Source organism: Spea bombifrons, chromosome 2 (genome assembly GCF_027358695.1).
Source record: "Spea bombifrons isolate aSpeBom1 chromosome 2, aSpeBom1.2.pri, whole genome shotgun sequence".
NCBI classification, from domain to species: domain Eukaryota; kingdom Metazoa; phylum Chordata; class Amphibia; order Anura; family Pelobatidae; genus Spea; species Spea bombifrons.
In genome coordinates, this window is record NC_071088.1 from 97,416,422 (window position 1) to 97,435,037 (window position 18,616).

Consider the following 18,616-nt stretch of genomic DNA (forward strand, 5'->3'; position numbering starts at 1 on the left):
GCAGATGTTTCTTTGCTGCACAGGGTACGTGCTGTTCATGGGAACTTCTGAAAAGTAGCAAACACTGGCCAGTTTCTTTGAACCGGTGCTCTCCAAACAGTCCAATTACCACATCCCGCTAGGGCATAACACAATGCACACATCAATAATTTATTTGATGCGGTCATACTTCTGTCTGAGTTTGGTATCAACATTTTGAATTTATGAAGAACCCAGGTAACTGGCATCCATTAAACAGGGAATAAATAGCTGTATTCCTAAACAAGGCAACTGACAAAGGTAAGACAGAATTCACATGGGGTATGTAGATTGCAAACTAGCAAAACCTTTGTATTAGTAATTATTTACTAAATAAGCTCTATGGTGGGAACACCGACTCAGCAATGTATCATGAAAAGATGAGCTGACTTTTCTCAGATTTAGAAGGGAACTAGAAGGCAGATAAAGGTTTATTAGAACAAAATTAAATAAAACCAATATACATAGCAATGCCCACACTTTTAATTGTACTATATGCAAGAATAACTCAGCCCTTTTCATTATGTTTAATGATGTCAATAAACTGAAATGTTTCAACTGACTTAATACTTATGGCTTAGTTAATGAACTCCATAGTTATTTATTAAAGTCATCTTGTATTTAGTTTTGGAAGGAAACATATACTGTAATAGTATAGTAAACATCCAATATATTTCCTAATATTAATATATTTAATAAATGCTTGGCCAACTTAGTTAATTGGTTAGATCTTCGCAAGTGTTCCACTGAATGAATAATTGGCCTGTTATAGTACGTACATAACAAACCACTAAGCCAAATTGCACAATAAATGAACCACTTAATGAGGCCATTAATAAAAGATCATATACTGTTGCAAAGCCATTATCATTAGGATGAGCTCTTGTGATTTACTTAGATAGATGAAGGGCTAATGATGTGTTGTATTTGGAAAGAGGACACACTATTAGCAAATATTTCTATACGAGTTACACATATTCTAAATCATTCAAACTGTGTGATACATCTTAGAGTTAGTTCTGGCATAATTTAGCCTTTGATAAGCCAACCAACATGCCGTTTGTCTGAATGGCCAAAAATAAGCTGTGTGATTTAAAACCAAAACAGAGAAATTAACACTGATTAAAGGAACCTCAGAAATAAAACAAGTTTTCCTATCACACCAATAAACATATTATTTCTGCACTTGCTAAACACGTGTACAGGTTTCCACTGTAATTCTTATTTTGCACCTGGAAGTTAATGCAATGTATAGTTACCACCATTTAATGCTATGGGGAGGTTTGACCAATCAGAGAATTCCTGTATTCACCATGTTTTCCAGTGGGTATGGACAGAGCCAGCCAGATGGCCGATGCCGATCCTAGGTCACCTGGGAACCAGCGCTTCTACTCCCATAACTCTCTGCTCCATTGCAGTGATAATACTGGTGGGTTGAAAAACTAAAATACCGGTATAATAAATTATGTTTCCCTTGGTAGTAACCATATTAACCATTACTTCTAACACGCGTAAAAATATATAATAAACATCCACAGATTTGGATTTCAGCATACAAGTCTTATGAACATTTTTTTCTTTGCAACTGTTTAAAAAAGTTAATAAAGTAAACACAAGATGTCTAACTTTTTTCTGCTTAGCCATGTGAATGAGAAAATAAAAATGTTGGTGCGCTAAGCTAGTCCCAGGCTCAAATAATAATAATACATATAATAATTCATTGGTTATATGAATTGGCCAAAGCATAATTAAGCTCACCCGTCACGTCAAGGCACACTGAGAACCTACTCTCACCTCCTACATGTGAATGAAACAGATCAAAAGCAATTAATTAAGCTGGTAAATTGGAAGTGCAAAATATTGACTGTGATTGTCCACCCCTGCTTACCATGTTACATTGAACAGTCTGTGTATGGATATATTTTATATATGGATATATACACAAATAATCTCTAGTTACTTTAGAGATTACTGTGCTCCCTTATAAAACAGTCTAGGCTGTTGGCCCCAAGACCAGGATTTCTCATTATTCCTTATTCAGTAACCGATTCTGCTAACTAAACATCCCAATATTGGTTTTAGTTTACATATACTCTATATGACCAAAACTACAGCCGCATGGAAAAGAAAGTACAACCACTTTGAATTCAATGCTTTTACATATCAGGGCATAATGACAATCATCATTTCCTTAGCAGGTCTAAAAATTAGGTGAATACAACCTCAGGTGAACAATAACCCATGGCATATTACACTGTGTCATGATTTATTCAACAAAAAAAAGCCAAATTGGAGAAGCCATGTGTGAAAAACTAAGTGCACGTTATGATTCAGTAGCTTGTAGAACCACCTTTAGCACCAGTAACTTGAAGTATTTGTTTTCTGAACAACTGTATCAGTCCCTCACCTCGTTATGGAAGAATAGTGGCCCAGTCTTTTTTGCAACATTGTTTCAGTTCATTGAGGATTGCGGGCATTTGTTTATGCACAGCTCACTTAAGGACCCGCGGCAGTATTTCAATCAGGTTTTAATAGGGCCATTGCAACGCCTTGATTCTTTTATTTTTTAAGCCATTCTGTTGTAGATTTGCTGGTGTGGTTGGGATCATTGTCCTGTTGCATGACCCAATTTCGGCTGTCGTACAGATGGCCTCACATTTGACTCTAGAATACATTGATAAACAGAGGAGTTCATAGTCGACTCAATGACTGCAAGGTTTCCAGGTTCTGTGGCTTCAAAACAAGCCCAAATCATCACCAGTCTACCACAGTGCTGACATGCTGTGTTTGGTTTTCACCAAATGTGGCGCTATGCATTATGGCCAACCATCTCCACTTTGGTCTCATCTGTGCAAAGGACAAAGTCTTGTGGTTTGTTCAGAGGCAATCCTTTCAAACAAACCATACTTATGTTTGGGTGTTTCAACCTCACCCATCACTAACAGGTATATAATATTAACCACAGCCATTGACAAACATTGGCAGTAGCATTATTTATGGTCAACTGTAAGTGCTATTATTGGGAAGTGAAAGGGTCTAGGAATTACAACAGTTCAGCCACATAATGGTACACCATGCACACTCGCAGAGCAGGACCTCTGAGTGCTTCAGGATGTAGGGCATACAAATCGCCTGTTGTCTGTAGCATCACTCACAACAGAGTTCAAAATCGTCTCTGGAAGCAACATCAGCAGAAGCACTGTGTGTTGGGAGCTTCATGAAATGGGTTTCCATGGCCGAGCAGCTGCACAGAAGCTGGACTCTGGAGTGATGAATCACACTTCATTATCTAGAAATCTGATGGATGAATCTGGGTTTGGCGGATGCCAGGAGATCGCTTCCTACTTGAATGCAATAGCCATTACTGTAACGTTTGGTTGAGGGGGGATAAAGGTCTGAGGCTGTTTATCAGAGTTTTTGCTTGGCCACTTAGTTCCAGCGAAGGGCAAGGTTAAGGCTACAGCATAAAAGACATTTTAGATAATTGCATGCTTACAACTTTGTGGCGACAGTTTTGGGAAGGCTTTTTCCTGTTCCAGCATGACTGTGTCCCTGTGCACAAAGCAAGCTCCATAAAAACATGGTTTGACGAGTTTGATTTGAAGGAAATTGAGTGGCCTACACAGAGCCCTGACCTCAAACCCACTGAACACCTTTGGGATGAATTGACATACTGATTGTGAGTCAGGCCTTCTTGCTCAACATCAGTGCCTGACCTCATAAATGCTGTTTTGCCTGAATGGGCACATATTCCCACAAACACACTCTTAAATCTTGTGTAAACCTTCCCAGTAGAGTGGAAGCTGTTATAGCTGCAAAGGGGGGGGGGGCAGTTTAAGATTATTGCCCATGGTTTATAATAGGACATCCAACAAGCTCATATGAGTGTCATGGTCCGGTGTCCACATACATTTGATCATATAGTATAGGATACATGTGAGACCTATTCTTTTGGGTCATCAATTCCTTCACCACCTAAGTATCTAACAGTAGCACCCTCATAAATGTTTATTTGAGGGATTAAATAGGATCTCTGACTTTACACAGCTAACTCATCTGTACTAGAAGTGATGGTATTTTGTGTGTTGAGTTGTTTTTAATACCACTCTACTGAACCAAGCCCATTGTTTCTTTATTTCTCCTTCGGTAATATGGTCATAATCAACATTATAAACTTGATGTACTCATTACATTCCGCATCGTAATTGAGTAAAACATCAAAACATCTCCCCTTGGCAACATTATTTTTATAAATTTCATATAGACTTGCAAATGCCTCGAACACGGGTCAGTGAAGTTTATGATCACAGTGGATAGCAGCTGAAGTCTCAGCTGCATTGCCATGTAAACCCCCGGAGCAGCCTTGCATTGTAAACACAGAACAATTTCTGCATTTCCCATTTGCCCTCTGTCCATCTGATCACCCTAAAGACAAAGTTCATGAACTAGATTCCAAGTCTTAAAAATACGCTTTTCAACATAGCCCACTTCCAAGGTTACTTGTGTTATCCATTCAGTATGGATTCCATTGTTTTATGTTTTATGTTTTTTTTTTTCCAATAGTCTTGGTACTTGATTCAATTAGACCTAATTTCAAAGGTTTTTTTTATATTATATCAAATATTGATACTTTATATTACATTAGCATATGTAATCTTTTACATTTTATATTCTAAAATGTGAATGTCATTTGAAATAAAGTGTGGATACAAGGATCACTTAAAGTAATATTTATTAAAATTGTAATCCATATAATAATTTGTTCCTTATTATAGAGAAAGGAGTTTGACATGTTATAGGGGTTAAATGTAGCAAGACCGGTACACCACAAATTAACCTAACAATGTGTACTAAAAAGACATATTGAAACAACTGCTCTTTTTTATTTGGAGGTAGGGAGCATGACCATAATTATTCCAGACCCATGTCTTCAATTACTAGTGCTCAAATACCATAACAGGTTTATTTTTAATGATATATTGTAAGGATTCTTTTAGCTTTAAATTACTTTACCTCTACAGGGGTTTATCTTATGCACTGTATTTATGATGGTCCTCCTCAACAAATTTTATCTGTGGGTAGGTAGAAGCTGGCTCTTCATATGCATCATTACAGACTGAGAACAAATATGGTATTAATTAATGGATCATAAATGCTGCCCGTGTGTTATCATTTTAATACAGTAAAATATTTCAGACTACCTTTTGTTAAATTCACCTTGGACGTTATCCAAACTCCCCCTCCTTTTTTATGTTCCGCATATCAAGAAGGGGAGATGAAGTACATGTTGGGATATGTGATCTCATCAACAGAAGAGAAGAGACAGAAACTGTTATTTTACCCAAATAATTATATCCTAAAAATTGTAATATGTTGTGTTCAAATGTTAACAGCATAAAGACATGGGTGGTTTTACACGCTCTACGGAGTGATTTTTAAGGCAAAATTAATGCAGTAAGATGGAAATGATAGCTTAGTGAATACACATTTTGGATGGCTACCTTAAGCAGCTAAGCTGTAATATCCTGACCACCATTGAGGTTAAGCGAAAAAAGTGTGTCCTTTTGCTACATTGTCAGTGACTGCACATATGAGTAGTTCATTTTAGATAATAATAGTCTTATAATCAGTTATTGGCAGCTATTATACTCCATTCTTATTTACATTCTCTGGCAGCCTATAGTAGAAAATGAAAGAAAGTCTTTAAACATTATTTTCTTCTTCTGATGCCTTTAAGGATATTCACTTCCAAGCCATATTTCACAGGCATTTCCGTTCCATCCTTCCCAGCACTCACAGTTCCCGCAGTTACATATCCCATTGCCTGCAACAAATTGAATAGGGGGTTTAATTATCACAGTCAAAATGTTCAGCGTCAAATGCTTTATTAAAAAGTAGCAGGTCATAATCAAAGCCCTATAACTGGACACTTAAATATTCTCTTCTTCTTTGTGTGGAGCACTTTGCATTTGATTTAGCAACCGGTGGAAATATAGACTTTCAAGCGTCTAATAGCATCTTTTCAGCTGTGCTTTTAGCAAAGTGCTGCACGCTGTAATCATGTTGTCTCCTTTCTCGCAAGTATTATAGTGCGTTAGATGGATACAGTGCTATACTTATCTGTGCCCAGTGCACCTGAACATTAGTGTTAACCCTTTCTACTGATACACCCATGCCTTACATAGATCACACTAAGCGATGTACTTCAGCTTATTTATCTCATCATGGAAAAAAATCCCAACCTAAGGGGTATTTCAATATATGACCAACAAAGGCCATATACTGAATAACCCCTTGCTTTGATAAGAAGACTTGGAGAACTCATCACAGAAAATTGATGTTAACCTTGTTAACCTTGTTAGTGCTTTAATCTGTAAAATAAGTTTTTAGAAGCAGAAAGCACACGGCTTCCATTAAAAGAGAACCTATAATATGCCCTACTGCATAATGCAAACCTAAAGGTGGACTTCTCATTATTCCTCCATCAAAAGTTTTTTTTATTATTATTAGTGACCATAGTAACAATTTTCCCTCGTGTTTACATCTGTGAAAAATGTTAAAAATATTTTTCCCAGGTCAAAAAAAATAAAATGGTAATCCCTATAATCCAACATAATGCCCCATATTCGATCTAGTATAGCAATCACAGTAGGTGGAACGAGGATAGCTGAATCTTGACGTCTTGGTAACATGTAGAATCTAGAAACTATAGAAAAATACAGTACGAGCTGTTTTTGTTTCCTGAACATACTTTTTTATACTTTTTTAAAATATTTTATTTACCTGTGCAAATAAGGCCATCATGTTTATCGCATTCTCTGTCGTCACATTCACAGAATTCCCCGGAAACATACCAATCCTGGGCTGAACAGATACACTTTCCACAGTGACAAGAACCTAAAAAAAACATTATTAAATTGAATTGCAGAATAAATCCAAACTGTTTTTTCCCCCCACAATTATTTCTTCTTTTGAAACATTTAAATCTGTGATTCCGAATAAGCGACACACAATAGAATTACGTGTATACATTAAGTCACTGAAATCATTAAAACAGAAGCGGATGTCTGTTTTGTTAAGTACAAAAATGATAAAAATATTCATGATTTTATAAAGGGATCCTCTTCTCATTTATATTCACAAAGTGTAATACGTTGCAGACAGGAAACATATCACTGATTGCTGGTCTGTTCTGATGAAGTTGGGTTTTTCCTTCATCATACCCCCAACAGAGCAGGTTTTATGATTGTGAGCATATCGCTTCCCAACGAGGTGTGACCATGCATGCAATTTACGGTACCAAGCACACCTGCTGTTACATTTTTTTGCTGCCATCTAAGTACTCTCTGAAAAGTACATCTAAAAGCAAGTTAAAATAGTCTCACGAGGAGAGTCTGTTCAACACAGTAAACCTGGTATCTCACTTAAATAACTTCTGAACAAAGAAACAATATGTTGATGAAGCAGATTTATTCAAACAAGGAACTCCGGGTATGACCCAGAGTCTCTATGTGAAGTACTACTTACATGGGTCTCTGAGCCAGTTTCTTCTTTCTCTGGACAGAGGAGCTGTGTGTGGTCACGTGTACCTACCTAAGGCTGCCTGGGTTTACCTTTGCCCCTACACACAGTTAAGGCCACCCTACACATGTACATCTACCTCCTTTTAAGGTAAGTAGACTAATGATCCACTCCTTTTCCAAATAAAAATAACCATACCAGAATTTAATTACCGGTACATTTAACTCCATGACCTCTGTTTTTAGACAAATTTGCCTTTATTCAAAAAGCAAAAACTGAAATGACCTTAAATACAGATTTTAGTGCTTGTACAAATGTACTGTGCATGGTTGTGTCGTGGAAGCCATACGCCTAATACATTTTACATGGCATCTAGGGCTAGATTGCTTAATGGGAAATCTGGCACAGGCAATAAAGAATAAAAAATATTTTTCATGCGAATATCTCCATAAATTATAAAATGAACACATCCAGACCTTAACACTTTATGTTGCTAGTTGGTTTTTTTAGTCATGGTTTACTGTCTACAGAGAAAGCCGAGGTTAAGCTGGCTATTTGCTTAATGTGTGGACAATAACTTCATGGTCTGTTATAACCATACCTGGGAACTTCTCGGCTCCAGCTATCCGGAGCCTCCCCTTGCGGGACGCGGCCAGGACTGCCCACTGACGTCAGCAAGCGGTCCCGCTGACGTCGGGGGCATTCCCGCTGACGTTGGGGGGGAACACCCCCATGTAAAGGAAAAAATGGGTGGGGAGCGGGGCGTATCAATACCCCGCTCCTGCGACCCGGAGGATTTGGGTCTTGACCTGGAGAACCGGAGGAGCAGCGCTCACCCGGCAATCTCCAGGTCGAACTCTGAGAGTTCCCAGGTATGGTTATATCTGTGATGCCTAAAGTGTACCAGAGATCATGTAGTGGTCAGAGGCTTATATGCATTCCCACAATTCATGCACAGTTAGATTATTTTCATGTTATTTTTGTTCTGCTTCAGTTTGCTTTCTTACATTTGAAATTATAAGACTCTGGACACTTTGCTGTGAACATACTGAAGTTTGAGATGTGTACTTTTCTTATCGTTTATGTCATCAACTGTTTGTTCCCTGTTAGCGTCTGCTGCTTGGCAAATATGCACAGCTTTATTTCAGATGAAATCATCTTCTCACAAGCATCACTCCTTCAGCAATTGTCAAGAAGATCTAAATTTAGTTTGCCCCTCAGCCGCACTCTTTGGTATTTTCAACTCCGTCTGAATTTTTATTGTAACTTAATAATAAAGAACAGCAGACACACATAAACATAAATACATACATGAAAGATAATCTCAGTAAAGAATTAATACAGCATTGGCTTTGGAAACATTCTTCTTTATATTCTGCAAATTACTTAAGAAAAGACAACATGGAAATCCTGTAGAGTTGGTTCCCAATCATCATTACTAATTCGGAGATTAACCGAATATAATATGCATTATACTTAACAAGTAAAAGGAAGACTTGTTGATATATGGCATCAAAGCCATGCTATCATATGTAAAGCTTGAATAAGCCCTAAACATTGTGTATACAACCCTAAACACTGAATTTGTAACATATACCGTAATGCATTCCTTCTGCATTAAACTAAACAAATAAGTGAGTGTGTATAGAGGACCAACACTCATAAAATTTGATTTAGGTGTGGGGGGGGTCACCGGGAGCCATGTTAACAGTTGCATAGGTAATGGGGGAGGTTAAAGGGGTTGTTTTATTGTCCCTGACACCCCACTGTAGAAGAATGCATATTACTCTGTGAGTACTTTAATAATTCTTCCAAAATGAAAATGTTATTACCTGAAGTTTAGGTCCTGCTGCAGCAGCTGCCCTTCTCCTCTGGGACATGACATTTCTTGAAGTCAATGGCAGTGCATTGGCACCCACAATGTACCCCTAGCCAGTCCTGGAGCTGGCCGGAGGTGAGTATGTAATGTGCGCTGAGATGTGTTCGGCCGAACATATCTCCTTCATGGCATTCAGCTGGGAGAAGGGGCAAATGGGGGGATTCTGCAGAATTTGCCCATGTGTTGGCAAAGCTGGCGGCATGAAAATGTAAAAGCACTATCCAGCTATCACATGAATTACAGTGCATATGATGGCTGGGAGTGTGTGTACCTACTTTCTCATCAGCAACACATCATGTTAACAGGTAGTCAGAGAAACCCCTAGAAGGAACCCTACATTCCCAATCAACCCAATGGATAGACAATATATCTAAACCTTGGCTAAATAGTGCAGGATTTATTAAAACCTTGACTGCCTTAGTTATAAGGGTGCCTGTTGCTGGCCTTAGTGCCCCCCTGACATCTGTTTTTGTTTCAATGATTTCAGTGACACATAAATCAGTATGAACATCTATTGTTGTTAGATGGATAGTTGCCCTCGAGGAAGTACTGGATGAACTACAAAACGTGTAGGGTTTTTGTTATTTTATTAATTTGTGTATAAGTGGAGTGAGATTCTATAGTATTCTTTCAGTTTCCACCGCTGTTGGCAAAAGAAAACTATTTTGGAATTATGTGTTACTGTTTTCATTGATGCTTGTGCTTTTGACTCTGTATGCATACAATTGATTGCCCTTACTATGCCAGTGGCGGTATGTCTTTACAATCCCTACCCAGGTGATTTTATAGACTGTATCAAAGGCTGAAGGCTGAAGAAAATAATAACAACAGAGGAAAGCGTGCTTTATTTGTTTGAAGATTTGAATATTTGGAGAGATAATCTGTTTGCTTGAGTCTTTATGCTCCTTCACAGAATGTTTTATTGAACATTTTGAAACAAGACTAGCGGTTTGACAGGAAGTTTTTTTTTATCAATTTACTTTTATATTTATTTAAATGAAATTACTTAGAAGTGGGTTTCACTAATGTTGTATACCCTGGATACCAATCTATAAGCACAACCAGGGGTACCATCAGGGAGGGGTACAGGAATAGCTTGGTCCCGACTGTATGTCTTGCAGAGTAGATTGACAGCAGCGTGACAGCTTGCACAGCGTGAGAGTCTGAACTGCATGGGATACAGAACCAACCGGGGTAAAGGGGGGACTACCTGCATAATATTGTGTAGGCCCCTCCTTTGCCGCCAAAACAGCCCTGACCTGTCGAGGCATGGACTCCATTAGACCTCTGAAGGTGTTCAGCATATCCTCTAAGTCCTGTCCGCTGCAAGGTAGGGGGCTCCATGGATCGGACTTGTTTGTCCAGCACATCCCATAGTTGCTCGATTGTATTCATTGCTGAACCATTTTTTACTTTGTTACAGGGTGCATTATCCTGCTGAAAAAAGCCAATGCCATCAGGGAATACTGTGTCCAAGGATGTACATGGTCTGCAACAATGCTTAGTTTGGTCAAAGTAACATCCACAAGAATGGCAGGGCCAGAGGTTTCCCAGCACAACATTGCCCAAAGCATCACACTGCCTCCGCCGGCTTGCCTTCTTCCCATAGTGCAGGATGGTGCCACGTGTTCTCCAGGTAAGTGACGCACACTCACCCGGCTATCTACGTGGTGTAAAAGAAAATGTGATTCATCAGACCATGCCACCTTCTTCCATTGCTCCGTGGTCCAGTTCTTTGGTAGGTAGTGATCACTGCAGACCGGGAACACATCTCAAGAGCTGCAGTTTTGGAGATGCTCTGACCCAGTCATCTAGCCATCACAATTTGTCCCTTGTCAAGGTGGCTCAGATCCTTACGCGTTCCCATTTTTCCTGCTTCAACTTTGAGGGTGAAATGTTCACTTGCTGCCTAATATATCCCATCCACTGATAGGTACCATGTGTTATGGTCAGGTAGACGAGGGATCCAACAATGCAGGTAAGCACAGCTAAAGAAAGTCCAGAACACAGTCCGAGGTCGAGGGCAACAGCAGGCAGCAAGGTCAAAAACAATCCGAGGTCAGGGCAGGTAGATCAGGTGCAAAACGGTAAACAGGTCTGGGTTCGTAGGCAGGCAGAGAAGAATCGTGGTCGTTTAAACAGGCAAGGGTTCGGTACACAAAGCAGAGATCAAACTAGAAGAAGAACAATAGCACACCCAACGCTAGAGAACGTTTAGAACGGGCAAAGACAAGGCAAACGAATGGGGTTAAAATAGGAAAGGTAACACTCACGTCATCAGCCGCGCCGTAGAGCGTGTCGCGCCCTAAATTGATATTAGGTGCGATATCTGGAACCACCACCAGATGGCGCACTTCCGCCGGTTTCCCGGCGTGTGCGCGTGGCGACGTGCCTGGGGCGTGAGCCGGTGCGCGCGCCCGACGAAGAAGGACCACAAGCCCCTCGAGTCACCGCGGTAGCACCGGAGGCGGAACCACCGACGTCGGGGGACCCAGCGGCCAAGGTGAGTGCAGCGGCAGCGCGCGTAACCCGTCGGCAACCCGCGTGCGGGACGGAGGTGGGGTTGCCAACGCCCGGCGAGCCGGCGGTAGCAGCCGGAGAGGGAGCCGCGGCAGCGCGCGTGACAGTACCCCCCCTCCAGGAACGCGCACCGAGCGCGACGGAGCGGGACGAAGGGGGCAAAGAGCATGAAAGCGAGCGACGCAGCGGGGAGCGTGAACAAAGCGAGCAGGCACCCACGTCCGCTCCTCAGGACCGTACCCCTTCCAGGCAACAAGGTACTGGATACCATTCCGCACGCGACGGGAATCGAGGATCCGCTCGACGACGTACTCGTCATGGCCCCGGACGACAAGCGGAGCAGGAGGCTGGAAAGGAACGGAGTGACGGTTGGAGACGCAAGGCTTGAGCAGGGAGACGTGAAAGGACCGAGGAATCCGCATGGTAGGGGGGAGGTCAAGGGACACGGACACGTCGTTAAGACGTTTACTGATGCGAAAGGGCCCGATGTAACGGGGACCCAAGGACCTGGATGGTTGACGCAAGCGGATGTTGCGAGTCGACAACCACACCCTGTCACCCACTTTGTAATCCGGGGGAGATGATCGTTTGGCGTCAGCCGCTCGCTTACAGCGATGCTGTGCATTGGAGAGAACATTGCGAAGGGAACTCCAATGTTTCCGCATGTCAGTCACTCGACGGTCGACCGCCGGCACAGCAGAGGAGGAACGAGAAGACGGAGGAGGCAGGATCACCGGGTGGTAACCCAATGCCGCAAAGAACGGGGTACTGCCGATGGATTCGTGCAGGGACCCGTTGTACGTCATCTCAGCGAGCGGGAGAAGAGATGCCCAGTTGTCTTGTCGTACATTGCTGTACATCCTCAGGTATTGCTTGAGGGTTTGGTTCGTTCTTTCCGTTTGCCCATTGGTCTCTGGGTGGTAGGCAGACGACAAGTGGTGTTGTATGCCGAGCTTACGGCAAAGGTGTTTCCAATAGCTGGATACGAACTGCGTGCCTCGATCGGACACCATGTGTAGAGGAAGACCGTGTATGCGGACAATGTCTTTGATGAAGATGTCGGCCAGTTGCATAGAGGTAGGCAGGCGCGGCAAAGGGATAAAGTGAGCCTGCTTGGAGAAGCGGTCAACAACCACCAGGATGGTGGTGTTTCCTTGGGACCTAGGTAGATCCACAACAAAGTCCAGAGAGACGTGTGTCCAGGGAGCCGTAGGAACGGGAAGTGGATGCAGGAGGCCCTGTGGACGCGTCCGGGGGGACTTCTGTCGTGCACATGTATGACAGGCAGCGAGATAAGACCGGATATCCCTGGCCAGGGACGGCCACCAGAAGGAACGACGGATGAGGAACATCGTTTTCCGGAAGCCAGAGTGACCCGCCAGCAGGGAATCGTGAGCCCAGCGAAGGACGTCCGTGCGATATTTGGGAGGCACATGGAGACGACCTGGAGGAGGACGTTCATTGGCCGGGATGGTCCTTTGGGACATACGGATTCGGCTCATCGTGTGGGTAGATAAGCTGGCGATGAGCCGCGTGGAGGGTATGATGGGGTCGTCGCAGCGCCGATCGTGTTGATAATCGAATTGACGGGATAGAGCGTCAGCTTTGATGTTCTTGGTTCCTGGCCTGTAGGTGATGTAGAAGTTGAAACGTGTGAAAAAGAGCGACCACCGTGCCTGGCGAGGACATAACCGTTTAGCACTTTCAATGTACGCAAGGTTCTTGTGGTCTGTCACAACGACCACAGGTTGTTCGGTACCTTCTAGTAAGTGACGCCACTCCTCAAATGCCATTTTGATGGCCAGAAGCTCACGGTTGCCGACGTCATAGTTTTGTTCGGCTGCGGAAAAACGCTTGGAGAAGAAGGCACAGGGATGGTATTTCGTGGTTTGTTCTTTGCGTTGTGACAATATAGCCCCGGCACCGGTTTCAGAGGCATCGACTTCCAGGAGATACTGTTTTGTTGGGTCCGGACGTAGAAGGACAGGAGCCGAGATGAAGGCTTGTTTCAGGTTCTCAAACGCCTTTCTGGCTTCTTGAGTCCAGAGGGTTGGGTCAACCCCCTTTTTTGTCATGGCGGTGATGGGAGCCGCTATGGCGGAGTAATTCCGGATGAAGCGCCGGTAGTAATTAGCAAAGCCAAGAAACCGTTGGATGGCTTTGAGAGTACGAGGGAGAGGCCATGCTGTGATGGCCTCGAGTTTAGCCGGATCCATATGGAGACCGTCGGAAGAGACTATATATCCAAGGAAGGGCAGACTGGTTTTCTCAAAGGCGCATTTCTCGGCCTTGGCGTACAGACCGTTCTCCCGTAGTCTCTGTAACACGGCCCTCAGATGATGTCGATGGGTTTCAAGCGTAGGAGAGTACACGAGGATATCGTCTAAGTACACGATGACGTGGGACAGGAGCATATCCCTGAAAACGTCATTGACGAAGGTCTGAAATATAGCAGGAGCGTTACATAACCCGAAGGGCATAACGGTGTATTCGTAATGCCCGAATCTGGTGTTGAACGCCGTCTTCCATTCGTCTCCAGACTTGACACGGATTAAATTGTACGCACCCCTGAGATCCAACTTGGTGAAGATCTTTGCTCCTTTTAGGAGGTCATAGATCTCTGTGATGAGGGGAAGCGGGTAACGATTTTTTATAGTGATGCGATTTAATCCCCGGTAGTCGATGCATGGCCGCAATGAGCCTTCCTTTTTGGCCACGAAGAAAAACCCGGCACCAGCAGGGGATGAGGACGGACGAATGAAGCCTTTTTCCAGGCTTTCTTTGATGTACTGTTCTAAAGCCTTGTTCTCCGGTTCAGACAGCGGATAGGTGCGGCCCCGTGGTGGATCGGAGCCTGGCAACAGGTTGATGGCGCAATCGTAGGCCCGATGTGGAGGTAGTCTCTCCGCGTCTTTTTTGGAGAACACATCCAAATAGTCCCAGTAGTGTCTTGGAACGAGAGACCTGGGGTCAGTAGGAGCGATCTCGAGTATGAGATTAAGGCGTCGACAAGGTATGATGCAGTGGTTGTGACACTGGTGACTCCATGATAAGATCTCGCCTCTTTGCCAGTCTATGATCGGGTTGTGGTGACGGAGCCACGGATATCCCAGGATAAGAGGGGCGTGAGGTGATTTGATTAACTCAAACGTGAGTCGTTCCTGGTGTGTGGCCCCTACTTGCAGGGTCAATGGTTCGGTCTCTTGAGTGACGATCCCTGTTCCCAAAAGAGAGCCGTCGACAGAAGCCACCAGAGAGGGTGCTTCCTTGGTGCGGAGTGGTATGCGATGTGTCAGTGCCCATTGCTGGTCCATAAAAACGCCAGCTGCTCCGGAGTCAAGGAAGGCCCTTGTGGCCACGGAGTGGTTCTCCCAACAGAGCGTTATGGGTACTGTCATGCGTGTTTTGGGAGGAATAGGGAAACGGCATGCGCTTAGGGAGCTTCCTCCTGTGATCCCTAAGCGTTCTCTTTTACCGGTCTGAGAGGACAGGTAGGCAACAGGTGATCGGCTTGACCGCAATAGAGACAGAGTCCTTGTATTCTTCTGTATCTTTTGTCGGCCTCGGAGAGTTTGCGGACGGTTCCTATTTCCATGGGCTCATCCGAAGCGGAAACGGACGGAAGAGGAGACGAAGAAGATCTTGTGGGGCCTGGAGTGTAGGACCCCGGTCTTTTTCCTCTGTTGTGTTCTGATGTCCTTTCCTGGATTCGTTTGTCCACCCTGAGACAGAGGGCGATGTACTCTTCGAGATCCATAGGTGTGTCGTGGTACACTAGGGCGTCTTTGATCTTTTCGTTGAGCCCTTTTCTGTAGGCGGCCTTGAGGGCGCCTTCTTCCCAGTTGGTCTCATGGGCTAGGGTGCGAAACTCCACAGTGTATTGGGCCAAGGTTTTACGGCCTTGCTGGAGGTCAAGCAGAGAGGACTCAGCGGTCTCCTTACGACCCGGAGCATCAAAAACAGTTCGTATGGCTTCTATAAAAGCGGGACAGTCCTCAAGCAGATAGGATTCTTGCTCCACCAGAGGCGAGGCCCATAGCAATGCATCACCCTTAAGTAGGGATATGATAAATGATACCCTCTTGGATGATGTTTGGAACGCCTGGGGATGGTTTCGGAAGTGGAGCATACACTGGTTGAGGAAACCGCGACATTCCTTCGGGTCCCCGGAATACTTCTCGGGTAGCGGGAACCTAGCAACAGCCCCCATGCCCTCGTGGGAGGCCTCCCTATGAACCGACGGGAGGGCGGTCAGAGAACGCAGAAGATCGGTCATGGCGTCGACCTTTTGTTCCAGCGTTTGGAGCTGTGTAGACTGTGCGGCAAGACGCTGGTCTTGAAGATCCTGTCGGGCTTGCAGCCGTGCCATATCCGCGGGATCCATGTGTAGGCCCGTTCTACTGTTACGGTCAGGTAGACGAGGGATCCAACAATGCAGGTAAGCACAGCTAAAGAAAGTCCAGAACACAGTCCGAGGTCGAGGGCAACAGCAGGCAGCAAGGTCAAAAACAATCCGAGGTCAGGGCAGGTAGATCAGGTGCAAAACGGTAAACAGGTCCGGGTTCGTAGGCAGGCAGAGAAGAATCGTGGTCGTTTAAACAGGCAAGGGTTCGGTACACAAAGCAGAGATCAAACTAGAAGAAGAACAATAGCACACCCTACGCTAGAGAACGTTTAGAACGGGCAAAGACAAGGCAAACGAATGGGGTTAAAATAGGAAAGGTAACACTCACGTCATCAGCCGCGCCGTAGAGCGTGTCGCGCCCTAAATTGATATTAGGTGCGATATCTGGAACCACCACCAGATGGCGCACTTCTGCCGGTTTCCCGGCGTGTGCGCGTGGCGACGTGCCTGGAGCGTGAGCGGGTGCGCGCGCCCGACGAAGAAGGACCACAAGCCCCTCGAGTCACCGCGGTAGCACCGGAGGCGGAACCACCGACGTCGGGGGACCCAGCGGCCAAGGTGAGTGCAGCGGCAGCGCGCGTAACCCGTCGGCAACCCGCGTGCGGGACGGAGGTGGGGTTGCCGACGCCCGGCGAGCCGGCGGTAGCAGCCGGAGAGGGAGCCGCGGCAGCGCGCGTGACACCATGATAACAAGATTATCAGTGTTATTCACTTCACTTGTCAGTGGTCATAATGTTATGGCTGATTAGTGTATATTCGCTGTTGTGTTAAAGTCAGTGTGTGTGTGCATGGGGTTAGCATGTCTGTGATTAAGCATATGGTGTTAGTGTACATGTGTGTCTGTTATTGTATGGTGTTAGAGTGTGTAAGTGTATGTTAGTGTATAGGGTTAACAATGAGTATATGTGTATAAGTATTTGGTGTTAGCATGTGTGTGTGTTGGTGTCAAGCTTATGATGCTGGATCGGCAGATGTGAGCCTAGGGTTAGTGGCCTGGGAGAGGCAGACTGGGAGAAGGCAAGTATGTTATTGTACTGTAGTAGAGTGAGTGGGTTTTAAAGTGAGTTTGTATTAGTATATATGTATGTTAGTTATAGAAGCCCTGAAGAGATACTTCACTCAGGCACCACTAACCCTATGCTTGTCCCTTATCTCATAAGGTGTCCTTATGGAAGGGTTTTAAGGGGGCGTTATAGGTGCAGCAATGGGTGGGACAATAAGGGGCCCAGTCGTTAAGCCTGTACAGGGCCCCAAAATATCTGATGACAGCACTGTGCACAAACATATCTGAATACAACTTTCAAGAGGGGGGCAGTTGGTGTTTATTGGCCTTTGAGATTATGCCTTCCTATACCACCACTCTTCTCCCCTTCTCATGCAGCATTGAAATGGACACATCTGTATAAGAATTATGTATGCAGGTAACACTTAATTCTTAATTAATTTGCAGATTACAGAATATGTTACTAGTAAAAAAAAAAGTTGTTTACAACGGTTTAAAGGGACACTTCAGCCACCATATGCATCATCTGAGTGTCGTCATATATCTTTCCTTTTTAGTGAATCCAAATGCAGTGATAGATTCAGTACCTACCAGCTCCTTGGCTTGTAGGAGCACTTTCCTGCCGGCGACTGGCTGCTTTAAGCCCTTCTAAGTATACAATAGCATTAATCCCATTACTCTTAAAAAGTAAACCAACTCATTGTACTCCATAGCAGAATTGTGTGGTGCCTATATGGTAAATATAATATAATTTTTATGTAAATCAGAATATTTCCTAAATGTCTGGTCACTGTGCAAATTACAGCTTCCAGTCTCCTACTGTAGGTACACAAAATGGTACAATTTGATCAGGAAATACAACATTAACAGCTGCCTTTAAAATATTATGTAACAAGAAAAAAAGATTTGGCATTACAGAAACTGGAGGATCCGTGTGAAAATTACCTTTTCCAGAACATAATACACCATCAGCTGATTCACACAGGCTCTTGCTTTCCTCTTCTGTCATATTACATTTCCTTGCATGTTGGCAAAGTTTCCCAAACCATCCATCCTCACAAATGCATCGACCACAAGAGCAGGTGCCGTGTCCTAAAAACAAATTAGATGATGGCCAGGAATCAAATTGTGTTATTTTAAGTACAGCACATCCTGCTAAAATATTAGGTACACATCATAAACATCCAAGCAATTGTTACAGTTATATCTTTTACTCAGATTCCTTGGCATGAGCATAAAACATAACTACAGGACTACAGAATAGAAAATT

General features: G+C 43.9%; 1 protein-coding gene across 1 annotated transcript in view; it reads right to left on the minus strand.

Annotated features, from left to right (window-relative positions):
- Positions 1-5,728: 5,728 nt before the first annotated feature.
- Positions 5,729-18,616, minus strand: part of ITGBL1 (integrin subunit beta like 1) — an 88,251-nt gene continuing 75,363 nt past the window's right edge. The window contains exons 9-11 of the mRNA XM_053455317.1: positions 18,292-18,438; positions 6,802-6,915; positions 5,729-5,842 (exon numbers count right to left, since the gene is read on the minus strand). Of these exons, the coding sequence (XP_053311292.1) occupies positions 5,751-5,842; positions 6,802-6,915; positions 18,292-18,438 (353 nt within the window). The 3' untranslated portion in view covers positions 5,729-5,750. The remainder of the gene's footprint in view (positions 5,843-6,801; positions 6,916-18,291; positions 18,439-18,616) is intronic.